At 41.1% G+C, this 24,478-nt stretch overlaps 2 protein-coding genes across 6 annotated transcripts in view; one reads left to right on the forward strand and one right to left on the reverse strand.

Moving 5' to 3' along the window:
- Positions 1-14,007, forward strand: part of slit1a (slit homolog 1a (Drosophila)) — an 87,075-nt gene extending 73,068 nt beyond the window's left edge. For 2 of the 4 annotated variants that reach the window (XM_086169706.1, XM_086169714.1), the window contains 16 exons: positions 301-369; positions 447-518; positions 635-706; positions 5,607-5,678; positions 7,576-7,739; positions 7,826-7,950; positions 8,049-8,146; positions 8,249-8,388; positions 8,481-8,574; positions 8,680-8,817; positions 8,899-9,127; positions 9,207-9,337; positions 9,434-9,627; positions 10,534-10,822; positions 11,021-11,232; positions 11,399-14,007. In XM_086169706.1, coding sequence (XP_086025832.1) covers positions 301-369; positions 447-518; positions 635-706; positions 5,607-5,678; positions 7,576-7,739; positions 7,826-7,950; positions 8,049-8,146; positions 8,249-8,388; positions 8,481-8,574; positions 8,680-8,817; positions 8,899-9,127; positions 9,207-9,337; positions 9,434-9,627; positions 10,534-10,822; positions 11,021-11,232; positions 11,399-11,637 — 2,338 coding nt within the window. In that variant the 3' untranslated portion in view covers positions 11,638-14,007. The remainder of the gene's footprint in view (positions 1-300; positions 370-446; positions 519-634; positions 707-5,606; positions 5,679-7,575; positions 7,740-7,825; positions 7,951-8,048; positions 8,147-8,248; positions 8,389-8,480; positions 8,575-8,679; positions 8,818-8,898; positions 9,128-9,206; positions 9,338-9,433; positions 9,628-10,533; positions 10,823-11,020; positions 11,233-11,398) is intronic. The other 2 variants (XM_086169721.1, XM_086169730.1) reach the window with 1 other exon arrangement.
- Positions 14,008-17,613: 3,606 nt separating this feature from the next.
- LOC147236494 (uncharacterized) overlaps positions 17,614-24,478 on the reverse strand; it is a 30,097-nt gene continuing 23,232 nt past the window's right edge. For both annotated transcript variants that reach the window (XM_086169744.1, XM_086169751.1), the window contains exon 7: positions 17,614-24,101. In XM_086169744.1, the coding sequence (XP_086025870.1) occupies positions 19,499-24,101 (4,603 nt within the window). In that variant the 3' untranslated portion in view covers positions 17,614-19,498. The remainder of the gene's footprint in view (positions 24,102-24,478) is intronic.

Below are 24,478 nucleotides of genomic sequence, written 5' to 3' on the forward strand. Positions count from 1 at the left end.
GCTGTAAAATACTCTCAAAATGTTAAACCTTGTTATAATGGCATTGTGCAGGCTATGATAAAAGGTAGAGGGATGATAATTCAAGTCCACCCAATGATAACCACCCTTATTTATCCAACTTTCTTTGACAATATATCCAATTATCATTCATATTACTGGAATAGGGTTTCAAAACTGTATAAAATATTATTTGCGTAATCAAAGTCATTTTTTAGCTCGTCATATTTAAGACTGCCCTTTGAGGCATTATGATGAATTAATTTCTCATAATGACTTACTGATCTGTCTGTGTTTCTTCAGGTATTTGGATGGGAACCAGTTCAGTATTGTGCCGAAGGAACTATCTTCTTTTAAATATCTACAGCTTGTGTAAGTTGCCTTCTGCCTGCTACTACGCCACCGGGAAGATAAACAAACTAAACTGTGCATCTTTAATTGCATTTCAGGGATTTGAGCAACAACAAGATCAACTCTCTTACCAACTCATCTTTTGCAAACATGAGCCAACTCACAACTTTGTAAGTCCTATTCAGGGTCAAACTGTCAGACTCAAGTAATGATATTTTATTTTAGTTTTAACAGTAAAATGTCTGCATAAATAAGTATGTTTTGTTTAAAAATATTTAAATTGCAGAATTCTGAGCTACAATTCTCTGCGTTGTATACCCAAAATGGCCTTCAGTGGACTACACTCTCTTCGGCTGCTGTGAGTTTGTTTCTCTATTTAAATTCGGGAATTTTCCTCTTGATATGCTTCTTGAAGATAAGGTTGAAATACTGTTTTTGGGGGGGGGAATCACTCTTCATAATAATAATACTGGCAAATTTATCTTCTTTCAGTGGCTGTTCAAATGTGTTAGTGACAGCATCTTGCTATTGTATCAGTTCATTTTCAGGAAAATGCACATAATGATAATTTAATTGGATCCAAGTGAGTTTTTAAGCAACTGTTCTGTAACATAATCAACTACCAGACTCAGTGAATGATTAAGTAGGGTATTTTTATAATAGAGTTGGTGCAACTGATGCTCAGAATCTTTGATTGACCCCAAAAGAATGAAACAAAGACTAAACACTTATGATAGCTTATGAACACACAATCACACACAGGCACACAGAAAAAGACACACACACACACACACATACACAAAACAAATACAGCGACAGCCAAAAATATTTGGACAGTGACACAAGTTTTGTTATTTTGGCTGTTTACAAAAACATATTCAGGATACAATTATACCATCAAAATGGGCTTTAAGTGCAGACTTTTGGCTGTAATTTAAGAGTGTTCACATCCGAACTGGAGCAAGGGTTTAGGTATTACAGCTCTTTAATACATAGTCGCCTCTTTTTTAAGGAACCAAAAGTAATTGGACAATTGACTCAGAAGGCTGCAAAAAAAAAAAAAAAAAACAAGGCTGCATGGGTTCTTCACTCAGTAACCTGTCATCAATTAAGCGGATAAAAGGTCTGGAGTTGATCCCAGGTGTGGCGTTTGGAAGCTGTTGCTGTGAACACACAACATATTGTCAAAGGAGCTCTCGATGGAGGTGAAACAGACCATCCTGAGGCTGAAAAAAAGAAATAAATCCATCAGAGAGATAGCTGAAATGTTAAGAGTGGCCAAATCATCAGTTTGGTGCGTTCTGAGAGAAAAAAAAAAAAGAGTGTACTCGTGAAATTGGGAACTCAAAAAGGCCTGGATGTCCACAAGACAACAGTGGCGGATGATCGCAGAATCCTTTCCATGGTGAAGAAAAAACCCCTTCACAACATCCACCCAAGTGAAGAACACTCTCCAGGAAGTAGGTGTATCAGCATGTAAGTCTACCATAAAAAGAGGACTTCATGAGAGTAAATACAAAGAACCCACCACAAAGTGCAAACCATAAATCAACCTCAAAAATAGAAAGGCCACAATTGACTTTGCCAAAAATCACCTGAGGAAGCCAGCCCAGTTCTGGAACAGCAGTCTTTGGACAAATGAGACTAAGATCAACCTGTGCCACAATGATGGGAAGAAGAAAGTTTGGAGAAGAATTGGAACGGCTCATGATCCAAAGCACACCACGTCTTCTGTAAAACATTGGTGGAGGCACTGTGATGGCATGGGCATGCACGGCTTCCAATGTGACAAAAGACAGAAGCAGCCGGATTCATTCTGAAGCATATAGGTATATACTTTCTGCTCAGATTCAGCCAAATGCAGCAAAGTTGATTGGACTTCACAGTACAAATGGACAATGATCCAAAACATACTGCAAACGCAACCCAGGAGTTTTTTTACAGCAAAGAAGTGGAATATTCTGCAATGACCCAAGTCAACCACCCGATCTTAACCCAGTCAAGCATGCATTTCACTTGCTCAAGACAAAACTTAGGGCAGAAAGACCCACAAACAAGCAACTGAAGACTGCTGCAGTAAAAGCCTGTTGAAGCATCACAAAGGAAGAAACCCAGCGTTTGGTGATGTCCGTGGGTTCCAGACTTTAGGCAGTCACTGTCTGCAAAGGATTCTCAACAAGTTATTGCAAAGTAACATTTGACTTAGGGTTATGTTTATTTGTCCAATTACTTTTGAGCCCCTGAAATGAGGAGCGTTTGTATAAAAATAATTCCCACATGTTTAATCCTATTTTTGTTCAACCCCTTGCATTAAACCTTTAAGTCTGCACGTCAATTCCAATCTAGTTGTTTAATTTCAAATCCAATATGGTGGCATGCAAAGCCCAAATTATGAAGATTTTGAATTTTCACACACCATCTATGGCCTGTTTTCTCAATAGCAATAGCATTGATACAGTATGGCTTCTATATTGTTCCAGCTTCTTCATGCCCACCGCCCACCCCCCACCTCTGAACAGGGCACTGTACAAAATCACTCTGACACTGATTACCAGAGAACCTTCACCCTGCTAACCATAATAGCTTTGACTGTGACTCCAGGGCTTTTATGAACTTATGAATTCTTTGAATCTTCACTTTGACTGACCATTGGCTCACCATGGATGAAAAGGTCTGCGAAAGAATTGAGATGTGGAACATAAACATGTCCGACAGATCCGATGAAAACAAACCGGTCGTTTGACCTGCTGCCAAAACAGCCGCCAGATGTCTAAGGTTTTAACTGGAATGAACGGATATAAACGGAGACCAGGTCCAGCAGAGATTAAGTATGCATCTAAATGCAAGCGTACGTCAGTGCCTGTATGCGTAGTTTACATGTTTGTCATCTACCGGCTTGTTGCCCATCAATGTGTGTGGGAGTCGACTTATCGGCCTCCCATGTGTGCTCATGGCAGGCACACTTTTTACTACTGACAACAAAGACCCTTTTAACACGGTGATTCAACTAAGCCCCCACCATCATTAGAAGACACAAAGTGTAAGAGCCCTTTTTGCGTGGAATGAGTGACGCTCGGTCATTAGCTGATGCCGCCACGCCAGCCCGGGCATGTTGCTTTGATCCCTAATGAAGCTGCATCCGTTATTTCTGCTCTTACTCACGCCACCTTCATGTCCAAAATATCCGCTGTTCTAACGTTAGATGCCATGTGAGGCCCTACCTAAGAATGCCCCCCCCCCCCCCCCCCCCTCCCAGCCACACACAGTACACAGGCTTAAAACTGCAAACAGACTCAGACTAACATGCATAGAGAATGTCTGGACTAACTTACCGTCCAAGTCAAAACGAAACAGAAAACTTTGATGTCTTTGCTCCTTAACGGATCAATCAAAAGACTCCCATTAAATGTCAGTTGGTGCAATGTCTTTTATCTCACCAGGTACGGCTGTGGGGGTGCAAAAAAAAAAAAAGCTAAAGCGACAATGAGCTCTATCTAATAGCTTAAAATTTAACACTGCATGCAGGGTTCAAAGTTCAAGGTTGGAAGCTTCATAGAAACAGCAGTGAGGTGCCAAAGCCTTCAAAGAGCAGCATTCACTTGTGCATGTTGGTGCGCACTAAGGTGCCAAAGTCTTTACAAAGCCGCACCTTTAGTTTACAGTGCAGTAAAGAGGAGAAGAATCATTAACACTCACCGCTTCAAACAGGCCGAGGGTCTAAGCCTGCATGTATACGGTGTGGTTTGGTGAAAGCGTGTTCATATATGTGCATGTGTGCGTATGATGTTTGTGGTTGGAGCTGTGGATTAATAAGCTGCTAATTGGCCTGCTGGGAATTAGGTGTGAGGTGAGAGAGCTGAGACAGGGCCAGGGTGTGGCCCACCAGGGTTGGGTGGGAAGCCGTGCAAAAAGAAATTGATATGATCGAGCGTGATTGAGTACGTAAAGATGGATTACATGAAATCCAAACATACGTATCCCCAAACTGTTGTTGGACACCACTTTAAGTGATTCCATCGTAACAAGTGATTTAAAACGAGGGCAACAACATGCAGCCCAGATGACTCAACAAATCATGAAACATTATTAAGTGGTTGCAGGTGAACAAGTCCATGTGAGAAATTCAGCTGGGCAGATGTCTTTTCAAGTGCAATGCAGAACTTTCTTTGCGGTTGTAAACCACAATTTTTCCTGTCATACATCAAATCAACTTTTTTGGTATTCAGAAATGTATGCCAGCCCCAGAGATAAGTTGACATAGGTTAGAATGAGTGATGTAATGATATACAGCTGTAGAAAAAAGAAGAAAAGAAAAGAGACAGAGAGAATGCTATTAGTAGGGTGGATCAGGTTTCTTCCTGGAGACTCCCTGGCTCCCTTGTCCCATGAGAGCCCTGCCTGGCTGGCTGGCTGGCATACTGCTGCTGGCTTCATGCCCTCTGTTCCCCTGACTACACCAACACAACTACTCACTCTACACTAATAAGCATTTGTGCACAGGCCAATTAACTTGTCTCAGATGGTTACACTGTATATTTCCTCTTGCTCTGGAGCAAGGCTGTGTCTTCACACTCACCGGATTCACTAATGTTTCCCTCCCCAAACTTAGCGGTAGGTCGTAGACCATCACTGATAAGAAGTCGATTTTCAAATTCGTTTTAAAACCTCAGTTTTGCTCACCTAGACACAAAAAGCACATACGTCATGTGTTGGTACTGTGGGGGCTTGTAACATTACCAACTAGTCAGCTGTGGTGCAGAGGTGGTAATGACCTGGAGGATTCCAACAGCCATCCATCATATGGCCATTAAGCCACGTTGGCTTGTCATCCTATTTTCTATTTAGAGAACACATATACAAACTCAAGCAATTATGCACATGAATTGATCCAGGCACATGTGGACCCCCACCCCACCCCCCAAAAATATATATATCTTTTCATCTCGTCGCATAATTCATGTTTTTGACTGTCCTGCATGTGCTTCAACCCTGTTATCCTCGCTCTCCAAATGCTTGCTGGCCCTGCCAGCCAGATGTACATGGAAACTTGATACCTGCCTAGTCCAGCCTTAGCGTGCAGTAAATATTCAACAGCTGTATAATCCTCAAGAAGACATACAAACCACCTAGCACCAATTCAGACCACTGGGTAAAAATGTTCCCCAATACCTTCTTTCTTTTTCTGGTCTAGTTATCCAAAACAATAATGTATGTGTGTAGTCATTTCATTTTTTTCTCATTTCCTCCTTCCTCTTAAGGTCTCTCCATGGAAATGAAATCTCGGAGCTACCTGATGGTATCTTCAATGATGTGGCATCACTCTCCCACTTGTAAGTTAAGACATACAATTGTATGCTTATGTGATTCCAGACACTTTTACTACATGGTTTGTTTTAAAAAAAACAAAGGTTCACACATAGTCGTTTTTCGCCTGCAGTGCGGCTCACAGTGGTTAGTCTGTAGTCCTCTTCAGTGGGTCTGTAGTCCTCTTCGGTGGGCTCTCCTTGAGCCAAGCCCTCCCTTAATTAGCCATCCAGTGGTTAAAGCTACACACAGACTCCTCTACTGTGTGATCTTTCAGTGACATCTCCAAAACACACACATTCAGGATTCTCCATGGTCTACAGATTTTGGTTTGTTTATTTATGTGTGTCCATAGGGTGTGTGGCGTGTAGCTGTGCTACTGTTGTTCTGTGCACAAAACTACACTCTAGCATGTTGGTAGCGTGCCCTTTGGCATCCAGGCAAGATGGTCACATCATCTCTCAACCACCAGTGATCAATTGACATATCAGTGTTAGTCAGGTGAAAGCAAAGGTGAAAGAAGAGAGGGCAAGAATAGTGAGCTAGACGGATGATTTTACGGGGAGGGGGGGGGGGTTGAACGGTCACTGCTGCTGAAAAATACAAAATGAGAAATGGCGGGGGGCTCATTGATTCATGGATAAGCCAAGTGACTTTCATGTTTGCAGATGTCAGGTGTCAGCTATTGGTCTGGCCTGAAAGATGAGCCTGTGTTCCAGTGTAATGGAACAGCATCGATTCAGGAATGTTTGTGCATCTAGCGGGAGGGCAGACCAGCATTGATTCATGACCACCATGACACAAGTGGTTAAGGAGTACCTTGTGCATGCACATTTGCCTAAAATTTAGAGGTTGTCCTGTCGGTGAAGTGCAGTGGAACGTGGAATCGAGAATTACTGGCTGAAATTATATTCCGTGAGATCCATTACTCTTGCGACCGCTGATTAAGTTTGCGCTGTTTTGGATGAAGAAATAGAGACACCTTCTGGCGAGCCACTATACTACATGACTATGTATCTATAATTTATCCTTAATGCACTGGAAATGATGCCAATGGAGAAAAAATATGCTGTATATAGGATTATTTTCAAAACATAACCAGAATAAATAACAAAGTGCCTCAGGATATGCAATATTCCATTCCAATATTCCAAAGACTTTATGTATTACGCATGCATAGCCTGTGAGGAGTAGAAGTTAGATGAGCATTCATCCCCCAGATTTGGTATCTGTGTCCTTTCATTCAGCAATAATTGACAGGCATAAATACAAAGGGTATCCTTTCTTATATTAAATTTGGCCTAAAATTACAGGAATACTAATTCAACTCAGTCATTTCAAAGTTCCATTTTCAGAGAGATATTGCCATATGTTTGACTTTAGAAGCACCAATCGAAATCCATTTCTTATCAAATTATACAAATGCTTGTTTATCCAGTCAACTTGGTCTATCTTTGAAGCCTTTGCTTTGCTCCGTTCACTCCTTTTTTTGTAGTTTCTGAAGCTAATGAAAGTTTACAAGAGGCGTAACCTAATTGGCTACATTGGACATTTCTGCCAGAAAAATATGATATATTTTAAATCTTCATTTGTTGAGCTTTTATAGTTTGTGATTATTACAGATGAACTGGTCATAGATGTTTCTGGTTTTTTTTTGTTTGTTTTTTTTGTCTGCTACTTCTTTCTCTTGAAAAGTGACAACAGTTCATTTTAGTTATTTGGCATATTCTGTTTTCCTGGGAACCAACAGGCCTGTTTATTCCACACATAAACTTTTTAATAGGAATAAGAAGTTGGAGACTGAATTTTCATCAGTTATGTTTTGCTGAATTGACGCATCGATAGTTGAACTCAGCTGCACCCCTTGATTATTTTACCCTTATCCTTCCTATCATAAATTGCTTTTTTTCCATTTTCCATCAGAGCAATTGGCGCAAACCCACTGTACTGTGACTGCCACCTGCGCTGGCTATCGGACTGGGTGAAAACTGGTTACAAGGAACCTGGTATTGCTCGCTGTGCTGGTCCTGGGGGCATGGAAGGCAAACTGTTGCTCACCACACCTGCAAAAAAATTTGAATGCACTGGTTAGTATCTAGGGTTACTGTAAAAGAATTGAGAAGCACTATTATCTATGTAAGGTTGATCTTTATCATTTTAATAATTCACTTAGGTGAGGTGGATACTCTGGTGCTGGCCAAGTGCAACCCCTGTCTCTCCAGCCCCTGCCTGAATCAGGGCACATGTCAGAGGGACCTGGTGGAGATCTATAGGTGTAGCTGTCCTACAGGATTCAAGGTTAGCTATATGTAAAGATTCCATGTATCTGCAGAGATTCAGTTTAGAGAAGTCTCAATGCTCTTCCAAGCCTCCTGATACGCTTCTTTATGTCTCAGGGCAAAAACTGTGAGACGGCTTTGAATGCCTGTGTGAGCAACCCTTGTGCCAATGGAGGAACATGCCAAGTGATTGAGGGGGAGGAAGCAGATTACAAGTAGGGAAGAAACAAAGAAACACACACACACACACACACAGATCATCACAACAATCTCAGAGCAAGGACTTGATACCATTATGAGTGCATTGGTTTTTGCAGGTGCACATGTCCTCTGGGATTTGAGGGTCCAACTTGCCTCACAAACATTGACGACTGTGAAGACAATGACTGTGAAAATGGGGCAACCTGCATCGACGGGCTGAACAACTACACATGCTTTTGCCCCCCCTACTACACAGGTAGAATCATGCACATCATCTTGGGGTCCAATCACTTCAATAATCTCATCAATTGAACTCTTCCATAACTGACCCCTTTTGTTTCTTCATAGGGGAGATGTGTGAGGAAATGGAAGATGTTTGTGCCCCAGGAAGAAGCCCGTGCCAACAACAGTCTACCTGCCTCATCACTTCCGCTGGGCCCAAGTCAGTGCTTTCTGTCTCATTTACAATAATAAAAAAAACAGGCTTTCAAACAGACAAAGTGACTTCTTTGTTACAATAGCCATGAAGTTGTGATTTGTTTTGCAGGTGCGTTTGCTCTCCTGGTTATGTGGGCGACGACTGCAGTGTAGACTACAACGACTGTGAGGAACACCGCTGTCAGAACGGAGCTCAGTGTCTCGATGAGCTGAATGGATACTCCTGTGTCTGTTCTGATGGGTACAGGTGAGAAATCACATGAATGCATCATTCCCATTGATCTCCTTCAGTCTTCTGACCATATCTTTCTGGTCATTCACTCTGAAGTGGTCAGTTGTGTGAAGTCCCCCCGTCGCCACTGTCCCTGTGTGAGCTGGCAGACTGTCAGAACAATGCCCCCTGTGTGGAACGAGGCGGTCATGCCCTCTGTCAGTGCCCTCCTGAGTTTGGGGGGCCTCGCTGTGAGAAACTTGTCAGTGTCAACTTTATAGACAGGGACTCTTACTTACTGCTCTCCGACCTCAAGAACTGGCCACAGGCTAACATCACCTTACAGGTACAGTCCTGTTGAATTATTTCTACATGCATGTTTTTTGACACACCACTGATTGTAATTTAAATCTGTATCTTTGTAGGTATCGACAGCTGAGGATAATGGCATTTTGCTATACAATGGAGACAATGATCATATTGCAGTGGAGCTCTTCCAAGGTCATGTTAAAGTCAGCTATGACCCTGGCAGCCAGCCAGGACATGCCATCTACAGGTAAAGTGAAAACTGAGGGTTATTGTTTACATGAAGGCAGCATTCATATTTCTTGGATAGTATGTAAAGTCCTGTATTTTTGTGTCCTTCCCACAGTACTGAAACTATCAATGATGGCCAGTTCCACACAGTGGAGCTGGTGACCTTTGACCAGATGGTGAACCTGTCCATTGATGGGGGTCTCCCTACCACAATGGACAGCTTTGGGGCGGTGCGGCCCCTCAACGGGGAGGCTCCACTATATGTGGGGGGTAGGGGCCCTCTCCAGAACACACCTCCCTCCTCTGCAGGCACTCTTAACTACTACACTACTGTCAATCACCTCCCCTCCCCCTCGCTTTGTCACCACCGCAACCAACCCTTCTCCTAAACCATACAATCCTGCAACCCAAACCTTCTCCGCCACCCACACCATACCCACCTTCAGTCATGGCTATGCTTGCTGGGGTCTTTTAATAATCTCCAAAATCTAAATCTGCTCAAATTATGAGCGCATTCGCCCCCCTCTGCCCCCACAGACATACTCACACTACACAAACACACGCACATACACACGCACACATATATATGCATAAACCTATAACCAACCAGTAGCTCCATTCTCTATGGATAAAAACACTCTCAACTCAAAAATGACCTCATTTAAACATGAGACACACTGAACCTTTTGTCCATCTCATAATCCTGCACATTTATATTTGACAAGCTTTCAGTGTGTAAAGGATGCCCTCTTGTGATATATGCAAGAACTACCAGACTTTCCAGCAAGTCTTGTTTCATTTACAACAAATGCAACTGTTTTAGTTTGTGTAAACTTTTTAAATTCTATTCAGTTTTTTCCCGTGAAAAATCGCAATATATTTGTCATTTATTAACCCCAATTCAGGCATTGACAATGAATGTGTTGCAGTTTTTTTTTCAGTGCTGTGCTGTGTTGTGCACTACTTTTTTTCATTCAAAAAGTCATTCCATATCTGCTTGCCATTTGTTCCCCCTTTTCAAGTATGTTGTGTCTTCTGCAAAATCAAGTCTTCAGAAATCAAATTTCAATCCAGTAGATATTAAGAATCTTTAGACACACATGTTTGAAAGTGCTTTCCTCCATTACACTCATACCAGCCCTGTGTTAGCTGTCTATCTGTGGACTCACTTGCCAATCTTCACATATATAAACACCATATCCTGTGCCCCTCTAGGAATGCCAATAGGAGTACATTCTGGCTCCTTCCGACTGTGGCAAATCCAGAATGGTTCCAGTTTCCATGGGTGCATCCAGAACCTGTACATCAACAATGAGCTCCAGGACTTCACCAAGACCCAAATGAAGCCTGGTGTAGTACCGGGCTGTGAGCCCTGCAAGAAGATATATTGCATACATGGCATCTGCCAGCCCGATGGGATACAGGGGCCGGTGTGTCACTGTCAACAGGGGTGGGCTGGGCCGCACTGCGACCAGCCCGCTACCAACCCTTGCCAGGGCAGCAAGTACGTAACAAAACTACAATCAATCTAATAATCTCTAAAGGATCCTTTCCCTTTTGGTTATCGGAATTGTCTTTTTATATGCCCACAGTCCGATGACAGACATAAACAACTTGCCTTTTAACTGCTGAAAAACTCCACTAATCAACAATACCTCTACCTATCTCAGACATACAATAAAATCGTGTTGTCCCTTTCCAGATGTGTCCATGGAAAATGCATTCCATTAGACACTCAGTCGTACCGCTGCGAGTGTGCAGAAGGTTACCGTGGCGCCCTCTGCAACCAACAAGGGGAGCTGTTCAACCCCTGCCGCCGACTGGCCTGCAAACACGGTCGCTGTCAAATCTCAGACACAGGAGATGCCTACTGTCACTGTGAAAGTGGCTATACTGGGGAACTGTGTGACGCAGGTTAGCTTGTTTACCTTAATACCTACATTTCTATAGCTATTAGGCTATCATAGTGGTACAGTGTTTTGCTTTAGTGCTACATCGGGGTGAGTTTAAAGATGCAGTATAGGTTTTCATGATGTGAAAAAATATACTCATATCTCTGGATTTTTTTCCTAATTCCCAGAGTCCGAGTGCCGGGGGGAGCCTGTGCGAGACTTCTACCAGGTGCAGCGGGGTTATGCCATCTGTCAAACAACACGCATGGTCTCCTGGGTGGAATGCAGTGGTGTCTGTGACAAAGGGGCCTGCTGCGCCAGCCAGAAACTGAAACGCCGGAAATATAACTTTGAATGCAGTGATGGAACCTCCTTCAGTGAGGAAGTGGAAAAGACCATTAAGTGTGGCTGCACTGGTTGCATGTAGCACCTTTAACTCAGGTTTCATGCCACTGTCAGTGGGCAGGTGATGAAAAGAAAGAAAGAAAGAAAGAAAGAAAGAAAGAAAGAAAGAAAGAAAGAAAGAAAGAAAGAAAGAAAGAAAGAAAGAAAGAAAGAGAGAAAGAAAGAAAGAAAGAAAGAAAGAAAGAAAGGAGAGAAGTGGGAGGACTGGAGGAAAGCAAGTTAGGGAGGGAAAGAGAGATTATAAAGAATATATATAAAACCTCTATCTATATATTATGGACAACAATGCTTGTAAAATAGGACATTTCCTCGCCTACTAAGGGTGTGTGACCCATAATAACACAATGAAACCAATATCATCAGCAACAATGTGGAAGTGACATCAAAACCATTGTATCTCCAACATTGTTTCAAGGGGTCCAGAGATTTTGAAGGTGCATTAAGGGTGAAGAATCCCTCCAACTCAAATTTTCCAGTGTGAAATCCCCATCCATCTGTGAGACCTCTGAAGACTACGTGCAGTCAACCATCATGACGCCATGGAGGCGATGAGGACCGAATTGTCCAGCCTAGCTGATAATGGTGCAAGTGGAGAGGAGAAAAGGCAAAGAAAGAATAAAGCGGATAAGAAGAGAGCTGGACTGTAGGACTTGGCAAAGCTATCTTGAGTTGAGCTTGGCTGGGTTACCTGGACTGGTCTGAGTTAAGAGTTGTTGGTGGTTAGGTGTAGCATCTTCTCCGCCAGGATACTGTCATCCATCCACACATGCAAATGAAGAAGTGAACAAAGACAGCAAGGGATAGAGTGGCACATAATCCCAAGAGGATATCATGGCTTCAAGGCTTGGTGGTCACAGTTGTTTGCCTTGAGGGACTGTTGCGTCCATAAAAATAGAGACTGCACTGACTAGCAGCACTGAAAACAACAGTCATACAAATCTGGAGAATGTGATCACATGTGCATGGTATACCGTACATTCAGCACATGTATTCACACAGTCTTAAGCCAATCAAATTCAGAGGGCTCCTGTAGTGCAATTACATATACTGTTAATGCAGCAAACAAATCGGATGCTGACAGTGCCCAGTGGTTAGTCCCCCAGCATGCATTGCCTCAGGGTTAGGATGATTTGCATAATTCCACCCCCCTGGAGCAGGAGGCCGTTCAGCCTTGTTCCTCTTGATGCCTGCAGTATTTAACTTGTGCAAACTGTTGCATGTGTGGAGAAACATTTTCCAACAATTATGTTGAGCTTCTTAATATAATTACTATTGTTATCATAAAACAAAAGGTCGCAGAATCATCTTCACGTTTTTGTTTTGTCATGTCAAGTTTCTCATATTGATTTGTTACTATTTTGTTGTATTTTGTTCCATGATGTAACCTAACTCCTAGTCCTACCTACCCCGAAAAACCCTCTCCCGTCAACCCTTTATAGAAATGCCTAACAGATTCTAATATATATATTTGTATTTCATTTTGGTATAGTATTTTTCTATGTTAAAGAGTAAGTCTGTTTCTGCAAGCTTTGGATCTGGTGGAATGGCATTCAGTTGGTTCCCTAGGTGTTTTTATTTGTTGACCTCAATTGTTCCAAGGTAAGTCATTACAGTAATTGGCCAAAAAGACAGAAGCAGTTTGGCCTTGTTGTATAGGAGGCAGTATTGGTTTAGAAATATGTTTAATATTGTATATGTTGTCTTCCATGTGAATATTACATCTAATTCATGAAAGTCTGTGCTCGTTTTTGTTACTTTATTTATTTTCTCTCAAAGCATTTTCTTGTAGAAAGTGAACGGCATACATGTTCCTGACTTACAGATATTTTTAAAAATGTTCAAAAAGATGAAAAAAGGTCAAATGAGTAAAAAAAAGCATACGAATTATGTAAGGTATTTGTTACATCACTTAACAGTGACTTACAGTTGTGTTTTTCTCCTCTCTGGCTCAGACATTTCTCATTTGCTGCAGGACCCAAGGGGGTCAGAGTTGGGATGTCCAACACATATTTACCATGTAATTACCATTTCATACCTAAAGGTTTCTGATTGTTAATAATGTTCGTTTTGTTGAAGTGCTATTTTTCTGTTTTTTTTTTTTATTTGAGAGATGTTTGCCACAGAAGGAAGTATGCTGAGGTGTTTGTAGTTCAACAGAGTTAAAGTAGTCAAGCTCAACTGATCATAAGCTGCTGTCAAGCCAGAATAGGATGACTCTTCCCTCTATGGACAATTATCATGTAAATGTGTATCATCCTAAATCTGTTGGAATAGGCAACTGTGTGACACATTACAGGCCTACTACTGACGGATATTACAGTACATGAGAGAGGTCAGTCCTGGCTGGCTATCATCAAAAAATAAAATAAAAAAAGTAAAAAAAAGAAGAAAAGGTGCCAATTACAGTGACAACAACAGTCATACCTGAATGTATAAATGTGTATAGATAAATATGACCTATGCTTATTCATGAAGTGGTAACTTTTAGATGTTTAGTTTCCGGTGTAAAATATAGAAATGGCATACTGTTTTATAAGTGACAGTCCATCAGGATGGCTTGTTCTCCCTGAAAATTGAGATTGTGTTTATCAGTTTTGCTGATCTAACTGTTAAAGTCTCTTTATAGTGTAAAAGGCTGCAGATCTCTGCTCAATACAATGCCACATCACAATTCATATCACTACTCATGTTAACTTTCATTTACATGTGAACCCAGTGGTGTACAATAACATGAAAAGATCTCATAGAGGATACTGATGAACAGTCACTGTAATTCTTAGGCTGTGTGCCTCATAAAGGTGCATATTTTGTCAACTGTGGCTTCTTTCATGTCTCCTTTCCTTTCTCTGCACTCATCTGTACTGGAGTGCATACAACTTCCTGGTAGACATCTTAGTGGTGCTTGTGCTATATTGAGATGTAATTCAGTTATATGGTCCAATGACCAGAAACCTAGATTTTCCATCCTATGAACTATATACATAGATATATGTCATTGTAAACGGCACAATGTCTCTGTTGTATTGAACCGGTGCAAAACTAAAAAAATATTACTGGTTGGTTTCTGTTTCCTTTTTGCTTTTTTTTGTTACAGGTTTGATGGTGGGATTGAACTGAAAACTCCCAAAAATGCTGAATGTATGTAGTGCCACCGACAAAATGTTTACCAAACCTCCACTCTTTTCATTAATTAAATGTGTGTGCTTTTAAAAAAAGTGTGTTTGCTTATCTTATTTTGTTTTGTGTCTTCGATTTGATTTTGTTACAATGTCTTTATTGCATAAATCATTCGAAAGAAAGAATTGCAACTGTAGTAAGATTGACTTGATTCATGATGAGAAAACGTATAAGATGATCTTTATACATTGTGTAGCCTTTTCCCAAAGAGCAGATTTTGTTTTCCAAATGTTTTATGTTGTAAAACAAATTTTGAGACCTCGCCTTTGGTCATGTGAAAGCTTGATTTACCCATGATAAATTACCCCCAACGAATGACAATTCATATTCAGGTCAATCTGGGGTCTCTGAGCAGATTGTTTTGATGATTTATTTGTCTGTTGTCATGTTGTCTTAAATATATTGTTTTTCTGGGAACAGATGAACACATGCATTGGGAGGCGGTGGATTTTCAGACCAGGTTGAGAACCTTCACATTAACACTTATGCTGACATTAGTCGTTCAATGAAACCAATTAAAACTCATGAAATACAATATAATACACAATAATTGTTCTCTCCGTGAAGTTTCTGTGCATTTCAGTATTACAATGGAAGAAAACTAATTTTATTTCATTTTCTAACTAATCTCACGTCTTTTCTTGTAAACTGACCAAATCCAGTTAGCTCAAACTTCTCTCTGGGGATTGTGATGATTGTAGGTTTGACCAGCTATGACAGTAGCGATGTTGGGTCTGGGCTCAGTAGAGTATCATTACGCCCCTAGAGCAGGTAGCATTCAAATATCTGGTCACCTTTCTAATCCTCAAGTGAATGGAAGTGCAGTGAACACTTTCCTTTGAAATAACTGATTTGCTGTTTAAGGTGTAGTGTGTTCACTGTCTAACATTGTAAGGACTTGTCACTGATGAAAACACATTCAACTTGCATATTCTTCATATTTCCACAGGTATGTCCACCTGCTGGGCCAACACCAACGGTGTTGTTGGACTAGCAGCATGGTCTTCTTCCAAAACGACCATTCGCTTCAATTTAATTCATTTTAACCTGAAATTTTTCAGATTGATAGTGCCCCCTTGCAGCCAGCCCCTGGGATCTCTGTTTGCTTAACACTTTTTTTCCTCTCTGGAGCTGGAGTTGAAAACTTCCTTCTTTCCGCTTCCTACATCTGATCTATTCAAGCCCTTACCTGCTTGGGGTCTGTGATGCCTCAAGACTTCAGGGGCTCCTGGGGGATGCCCTTTGGTAGCTCTTCCAGCTACTTTTTGCGCTGGGTTGGTGAAAGCCCTCCACCCAGCTTGTGAACACACAGCTGCCAGTTCTATGTACTTCTGTTTTCCCGTTGAGGCAGCCTTTCTATACTCCTCCCATGGGAGAGTCAGTCCAGCTATGATGACTGTTTTGGTAGAGGTGGGCAAGATGACAATGTCACGCCATACCATGAGGAGGCTGTGGTCATCTTGTTGAGGAACTTTGCCTTTTCATGCAACAAGCCCCTCCCCGGACTTGGTGCGCTCTGTTAAATGTGCAAGTTATGCAGGATGTGGTTGTGCCGCCATCAGCTGCAGCTTTATATCAATGCTGCCTTGCATTCGGTTGAGATGTGTGGCAAGCTAGTCCATTGAAAGAGGCGCAGATGGCAGTTCATGTCTGATCCCTGACACCGGTTCTGGCAACTGAGAGGTGTGTGGTGCTTGGCCCTTTTAAGAATGATCAGCCTCGCTTGAGGCCTTCTCTGTATTAGCCAATGTTGACAACAAACTCCCAGGCTGTCCATATGCCTTTCTGATGCCAGCTTACAGGCCTAATCTTGTGGGATTCCACCATCTTTACTATATTTGGATCTCATCAGACCCCAGCAACCCCATGCTCAGCCAGTTTGGGGTCTTTGATTTACAACAGACCATGCTGGTTTTAAGTTCACTTCCATGACTGAGCATTTTCATAACATAATCAGGTTTCCTGTTTTCTAAAGGGCCTGAGGGGAGGAAGGCTGACTGCTCATCCATCTGAGAAGTTAACATAGTGCCATATGGCAAGTCATTATTACATGTAATGCCTCACGCTAAGTGACAGTCTTATTTAAAAAATACATATAAATACATTTTTTAAAAACGGTCCAAAAGTAGGACTGTCACAACTGGGTTTTTCCCTATGGCAAAAGGAATTAATTCAGTAACATTTCAGTGTCTGAAAAAAATTAAGAATGACGTTTGTTCTGTAAGTCTTACTCATGTTTGAATCAGCTCTTTATTTCGCCTAATTCAACAAATTAATTCTGCGTAAATACACACGGACTGTAGAGGGATAAAAACGTTTAACTAATTAGTGATGCTGCTAAATAATAGAATATAACTATTCTATTAGAATCTAATCATAAGTTAGCAGTATTGGAAAATGTACAATATCCTGTGAATTACTTGTACATGATCTATAAAAATGAAGTATATAATCTATAAAAACAAAACTAATTTTTTTGTGATGCTATTGACCACATTATCTGGCTGCACCAAGATTTGGTTAATTTAAAAAGCCAAATACTTGAAAAGGATAGTAATCTGATAGTAATTAATTGCAATAATAAGAAAAACAAACAAAACCATTTTTATATGAATTAGACAAAAATATTAGAATTGACTACAATATCAAATCTTCATCAGGAAAAAATATATACAGTATATAAACTCCAAACTTTACTAAATGCTTCTAGGTAACAAGGTAACTCGCCTCCACAAGCCCCCTTCATTTTCTGATCTTTCAAAAACAATATAAACATTTTTGAAAAAGATTTTAACACCTGAAGTAGCCACAAGACCAGTGATAAAATTCATACATTTTTATATCAACTCCAGCAAAAAATACAAAGTTCTCAACATAAAGATGTATCATTCTTGGGATTACCACAAATAAAGCAGTTATTTCTTTCTAATATACAAAATCAAAAATATTTAAATAGCAACTGTATGGTAAACATGTTCAAGTCTGATATTTGGTGGGCCATTTTAAAATTGCTGAATTTATTAGTCTAAAGAGTTCTTAAATAACAATAAAACATGATGGACATGCATTTACATATGAGAAAGACATCTGTGCTAAAAACTGTATTATGACAAAATATTTGAGTCAGTTATTACTATGGAAGTAAAGGAAACTTCACATCATGAGAACATTTGCCTGACAGTAAATGAGGATAAAAATTAATAACAATAAAACTGGAACATACTTCAAAACACAACTCAAAAGCATGATTAGCCTACCCCAAAATACTATATTCGACTTGGGAAGGAATTTATCAGCCTGTAATGTGCCATTAATGCTAAAGAGGTCATGAACATCAACCATACGGGCGCACGCACATACACACACTCACACACACACACGCATGCACGCACGCACGTACGCACGCACACACACATACATACATACATACATACATATTTTGTTGTTTTATTATTTGTCCAGAAATATCATTGCCAAAGTGACACCTCAACAAATATCCCGAAGTTTTTCAGGGTTTTTCTGTACAAGTGGTTGATGAGCACAAAACATGCATGCATAGTCTAGAATAGTTTTAAGCTTCAAAGATCAAGGGCATAAATACATAAATGGATTTGAGATACAGGAAGCCAGTCACGTTGCTAAAATAGATCTGCAACACTTTCCAGATCAACCAGCTAAACAGGTGTGGAAGCAGGTACAATACTCAATAACAATGGGCATAATGCAGAGACCGTTGAGGTACAAACAAGATGAGACTGTCCAGGAATAAAGATAATAAATATAAACCTTTGTCATGACACATACATAGCACTGCTGACTGTTTCAACAATCCAGACTTAACGTTTTGAACATCTAATGCAACTACGTTAACAACACCTTAATGTTAATGCTCTGCGAAATGGGCATAGAAAAATAAAATTCACAAAAGAACAAATCAAAATGCCTTGGTCAACATAAAGAATTTACAGACAAAGCATGAGGCTGAACATCAACAGCACTCTTTGAAAAGGTTCTCTGCCTCTGTAGTAATCGAGTAATTTTATCTAAGACAGGATTTTTTTTACATTTAGCAACACATTCTATAACGTAACACTTCATAAATAAGGCACCTGGTCACAACAGTCACGTCATCACTATGTGTGATTAGAAGACAGGCTGGAGAAAATAACCTGCCAGTAAAATTTGGAGGAAAAATAAAAAAAACAAAAAAAAATCTCTTGTCATTTGCCAAATAATAATGGTTTACTAATCAAAAACATAACTGAATATTGTATGGATTATATGTCATCATGATAACAACATCATAGAATTATGTTTCTTATTTTAGCTTTTGTTGGTTATGTCATCTCCAGCTGTGTCAGTATTGAAACATACAGCCTAACAGCCAAGGGGTGTCTGTTAGGCATCATGTAGGACCTGCGTGTTGTCCCTGAACACAGAGCAAAGCATTCAGCTCAATGAATTAACCAATCATACAAGCATTTTCTGGCCTTGAGTTTACTAAAGCATTAACGAATTTCAAAATATCCGATCATTCTTTACAAGTTTACCAACCGAAAAAAAAATGCGAGAGGAGTTCGGTGAAGAGCACAAACACATACTTCTGGTCCTTCTGAATAATAACTCAGATACAAAAAAAGAAAAGAAAAAAGGAAAATTAAAGAAAAGAATTAAACTGAAAGTTATGTCTTTTTATGTGCTCCATTTTATTTTGTATGTGATGTCCTGGTGCGCTTAGCTGGTCTCACTAAATACTCCTGAGCTCTTTTAGATGCACTGCGTGGCAACATGGCTGCCTGGCTTCTCTTTACAGGTTTCAAAGCCCCTCTTCTGGTTGATGCTGCTCCTTCAGGTCTCCTACCTGGTTTTTGAAGCACATTATTTATTGCAGTTAATTTTGTTGATCTCTTTGACATCTGACTGAGGTTTCCAAGCGGAGAGGCTGGTGCTTCCATTTTTCTCTGTGATCTCGTCAGGACCTGGTCAGGTGAACTTGGGCCCTTGACCTCCAAGCTCGGCTGTGGGGTTTCACTGATATTCTCTATGTGTTTGATTTCAGAAACTAGACTAGGAGCATTCATTTTATTCACAGTTGATTTTTCCATTTCTTTGTCTCCTTCAATTAGTCTTTTGTTTCCCCTGTTTTTAGACACATCAAGGGGATTGCTTTCAAATGTTCTAGGAGACCCAAGCCGTGGAGAGCCTCTCTTTGCAAATTCTTCTTTTTTAGGTATAGCTCTAACACTTGTCTGGGCCCTGACTGCTCTCTCATAAACAGGTTGCCTTACAGCCTTTCTGACATCCAATTTTTTCCTCTTCTCCATTTTGCCTGTAAACTCTCTGATGTGTTTGCTAACTGGTTGGGCTGACTTTTGTGCTTTCAGCGGTGGTTTCAAATTTGACTTTGAGGCGGACTTTGTGGTTGTCAGTCTTTTCAAATTGTTTGCTTTTAAGCTTTTGGAGCCATTTTTTAGTCTAACATCAGTTTGCTGGACCTGCATCTTCTCTCGGATATTTGAGTATTTCCTCAGGATCCTGGCACTTGCCGGGTTCTTTGATTTGCCAGAAGCTTTCTGGGCCTCGCCTCTCGGCACATGGGCTTCAATAGAGCAGTACGACTTGATTAAATTTTGCGTGGTGCTGGGTAGTTCTCTTCTCTCTTTCCCTTTGACAGCTATGGCCTCCTGCTCCAGTGCTTTAGCAATCAGCTTCTGACTCTTGGGGTTGCTCTTTACAGGAGAGGCAATGGCAAACTTTTTTAGATGTTTCTTTAAGCGCTCTGCCTGTAGGCTTGGAAATACACCCTGAGAGGTCCCTGGCGTACTGGATGAGCTGTGAAAGCACAGCTGGGTTTCTGATGGAAGACGTGTATTTACTTTCTTAACAATGACAAGGGACTTTGTTTCTGTTGATTCAAGGAACCAGCGGCAAATACTTGTGAGATCAAAACCTTTCATGAAGAGCATTTGCACTGGAGAGTACTTGTGGTGCTCTGCAGACTTTGGTTTTCGTGCCCTGCGTTTACTTTTCCATATAGCTGCCTGCCTGTCTGCTTTGTTTTTGTATTTTGTTGCTGGCTGACCCTCCTTGTCCAATGGCACCCAGCCTTTCTGCATCTTATCATACTTAATGTTCAGGTTTGTGAGAAGCTGTTGGTTTTCTTCTCCCGTCAGTGTCTCAAAAAATTTGTTAGTCTGTTTGAGGGGCTCCGGTCTTGATGTGATGGCGTGAAGGTTAGAACTGAAGCGTGCCGAAGAAGTGGCCGTTAATGGAGGGGGCTTTGCATGAGCTTTAGTTGCCTTGTCTTGCATCATTTTGGAGGTTGAAGCCCCATCACTATGTTTTTCAACAACAGAAATAGCACTGGTAGACACTGCAGACAATTTCTGAGACCTCAAAGTTAATTTTTTGTTTTCCAGTGGTATTGACTGAGTAAGCGACTGAGGGGAACTTTCAGCCTTACTGCTCTCACTCCTCAGTGGCATTCTGGTGGGCCTATCTGTCTGAGAAGAACTCTTTTCTCCGCTTTCAGACTTTTCTTTAAGAGATGCATTTGGCTGCTCTGGCAGAGACTCCTTTCTGACAACTTGTTTACTTCTCAATTGTGTTTGTACGTCAGTCTTATCAGGATTCTGATTTACTCTCAGCTCAGTGTGAACGTGCTCCATCTCATTCTTACTTCCATCTAATCCAGCCTTTGCTGATCTTAGTTTCTGTTTGGGATGCAGGTTTTCAAGCAACATTTTTTGAGTTTCTTCTGATGTTGTCCTCATTGGTTGATTTTTTTCACTGTTTACCTCTAGAGTATTTTCTTGGACTGTGCTCAGACAGGACTGTTCTGAGGGTGCAGGGGAAGATGACCCAATTAAAGGAGAAGGCATTGGAAGCAGGGGGGGTATAAAGACATCGGTAGCTACATTGTGCGGAGATGGGGGTGTATCTAAAGAGGCAGAGTTTGAAGATGGCAGTGAGGCTGGACTTTGATCAGGCTTCTGACTGGTTGATCTAAGTTGACGTTTAGAATTGATGTTTTGAAAAGAATCAGATATCGGATCAGAAAGGCCAGGCAGTGTTTCCCGATCTTTCTGAACCTTCTTATGTTTTTGGATTTGTTTGGGTCTTAATGGTGACTTAGATACTAAACTTGAAGCTAGTTCTGCCTGCTTCTGGGTTATGGCTGTATTCTCACCCAAATTTCCAGGGGATTTAGTGGTGTGTCTCTCCAAATTAACAGTTTCAGATGGATCAACAATGGCTTTGTTAGGAGTGGGGGTGGACTTAATTGGGGACCTACTGCGTGATGTGCCACTGTTACGAAATCTACGACGTAGACTTCTATCAGAGGCTGATATGGGTCTACCATTAACATACCCCACTATCACAGATTCTGTATGCCGTAACCTCTTTGGGAGCAAGATCACGGTACCTTTTTTTCTACGCCAGGGGGGTAATTCTTTCAAGAGCGTATCAAGTGTCTTTGACGACACATCATAGTCATCATCCTCTTCTACTGATGTTTCTAAAGGTGAAACACCTTCAACTGCTTCTGCTGTTTTAACCTCCTGCTCTTTCATCGTATCCTCATCTACCGAACATGTATGATTGGACTTTTCTGCCTTGCCTGTATCATCATGGGAAATCTGTGTTTTTGGCTGAAGTTCCATAGGTTGCTCATCTTCTAGCCTCTCCCTTTCAACTTCTTGTGTCTCTTCATTAATCATGTCTAACTGGGATTGGGGGCTATTTTGCTGGACATGTTCACTGCTCTGAATTGTATCTAATGTTATCTGGGGTTCCACCTCATCTATGCTGTTATTCTCTACTGGTTCTGTAACTGTTTCTGACACTGCTCCCTCTGCCTTCTCCAGCTGGGTAGGTTCAAATTGGTTTGCTTGCTCTGCTTCAACTGTTTCCTGTGAAACAATATCTTCACTTCCTATTGTTTTCACCAAATCCATAGTTGTCTCGTGGTCTACACTTGTACACACATCTATTTTTCTGTTCTCTGTCGGAGAGTTCACAATTGACTGGGGAGCGGACTGTGCCTTACTCTGACACACATCAGTTTGACTAGTTTCTACTACAGTATCTACTTCACTGGCTGCTACCTCTACCATATCCCCTGATCCTGGTATTACCCTCTCATCCGATTCCTCTGTGGACATCTGTTCACTCATTGTGTCTAAGCATGCGCCAGCAAAAGGCATGTCCACCGGAGGTACACCTTCAGGCTTTGACAGAATTTGTCTTGGTGTGACCAATGTGGTCAACTCTGGCATTGGATTAGGACAGTTACCCCTTCCAGCCAATGTACGGACGGTTTTTAATTCCCAAATTTCATCTGAGTACATGTGTCCTCTGGTGCTTTTTCTGGCATTGCGACGTGGAATCATATTACGTTGCTTTTCTTTCAAGCACTCTGTTATTGGCTTGTCTATATAAACAATGTCACAGTGACCAAGATCAGGGTCAACCAATACCCTACAAGGAGAGTCCCTGGTCTGATGATCAGATGAGGCCCTGATGGTCTTCCTGGCAGTCCGTGGAGAATCCAGGGTAATTGTTGCATGAACTGAAAACGGCTTTCCTGATGCATCTTTGGCATGCCCGAGAGTTTCTCTCTGTCTGGGTTGGTTTGTGTGACTAACATGATTGTGTCTTTTCACAGAAGAGCTAAGCCTCGCACTATGAGCCTCTATTCTGTTGGATGAATTTGAGTTACCCTGTCTATTCTCCAAAGTGCCAGAGTCTGATGAAAGCGAGGTCGTCAGAACACACGATAGAGTTTTACCAGCAGCAATGTTACTGGTCTTCATTATTTTCATTTTAAGGGGCGCATGGTCATTAATGCGGTTGTATTTTGTGTTAGTTGGACTAACAGTGCAGGGGACCAAAGCCTGGTTGCTCTCTGACCCAGGACTACGAAGATCCAATACAGGGCTATGAGCGACAGCTGCTTTCATCGAAACTTCTGTTTCAGGACCTTTTTTCATTGCACAACTGATTGGGAAAGAGTGGGACAAATCCTGAACTTCTGACTTCAGAGTAGATTCACTGGGAAACCTTGGCTGAGAGCATGACACTCCAGAGTTGACTGCAATGGAGCAGGTAGTTGCCAGGATCCCAGAGGCTGACTTATTTGTTGGCTGTGTGCTGGACGATGCAAGTGCTTTGACCTCTGTCTGTAGAAAACCAATGGCATCTATGATCTGTCTCTGGTGATGTAGGCAGAGCTTGGCCATGAATTGTTCCAGTGTGGAGGTGGACTGCAGTTCTTTGGCCTTCACTGCACGCAAGTCTGAGCAGTCACTGAAGAGGAAAAACAAACAAATACATTGATAAATAAACAATTAAAGGTGAAAATGTGCATTATCAAATATTTAAGGAGAGAAGAATAATTCATATTTTTGAGCAAAAAAAAAAAAAAAAAAAAAAAGCACTAAGGCAATGGTACATGAATATGTCCAAAATAATCCACCACTGTTTAACATTTTTAATCAATGCATATTTATTAGAAGAATAAGTGATCTTAAAAGATGAGTTTTCCAGCCAGTGAATTTCTCAATGACATAGTTACAGTTGAAATTTTTTGTTTTTTTGCACACTACCATTTTTGATCTAGTATACACCAAGAAAATCTTACACATGCACAAGACATTAAGCAGTGGTGGCCCTCTTTGATTACA

Source organism: Fistularia commersonii, chromosome 2 (assembly GCF_037954325.1).
Source record: "Fistularia commersonii isolate RoL2024-O1a breed Wild chromosome 2, RoL_Fcom_v1.0, whole genome shotgun sequence".
NCBI lineage: Eukaryota > Metazoa > Chordata > Actinopteri > Syngnathiformes > Fistulariidae > Fistularia > Fistularia commersonii.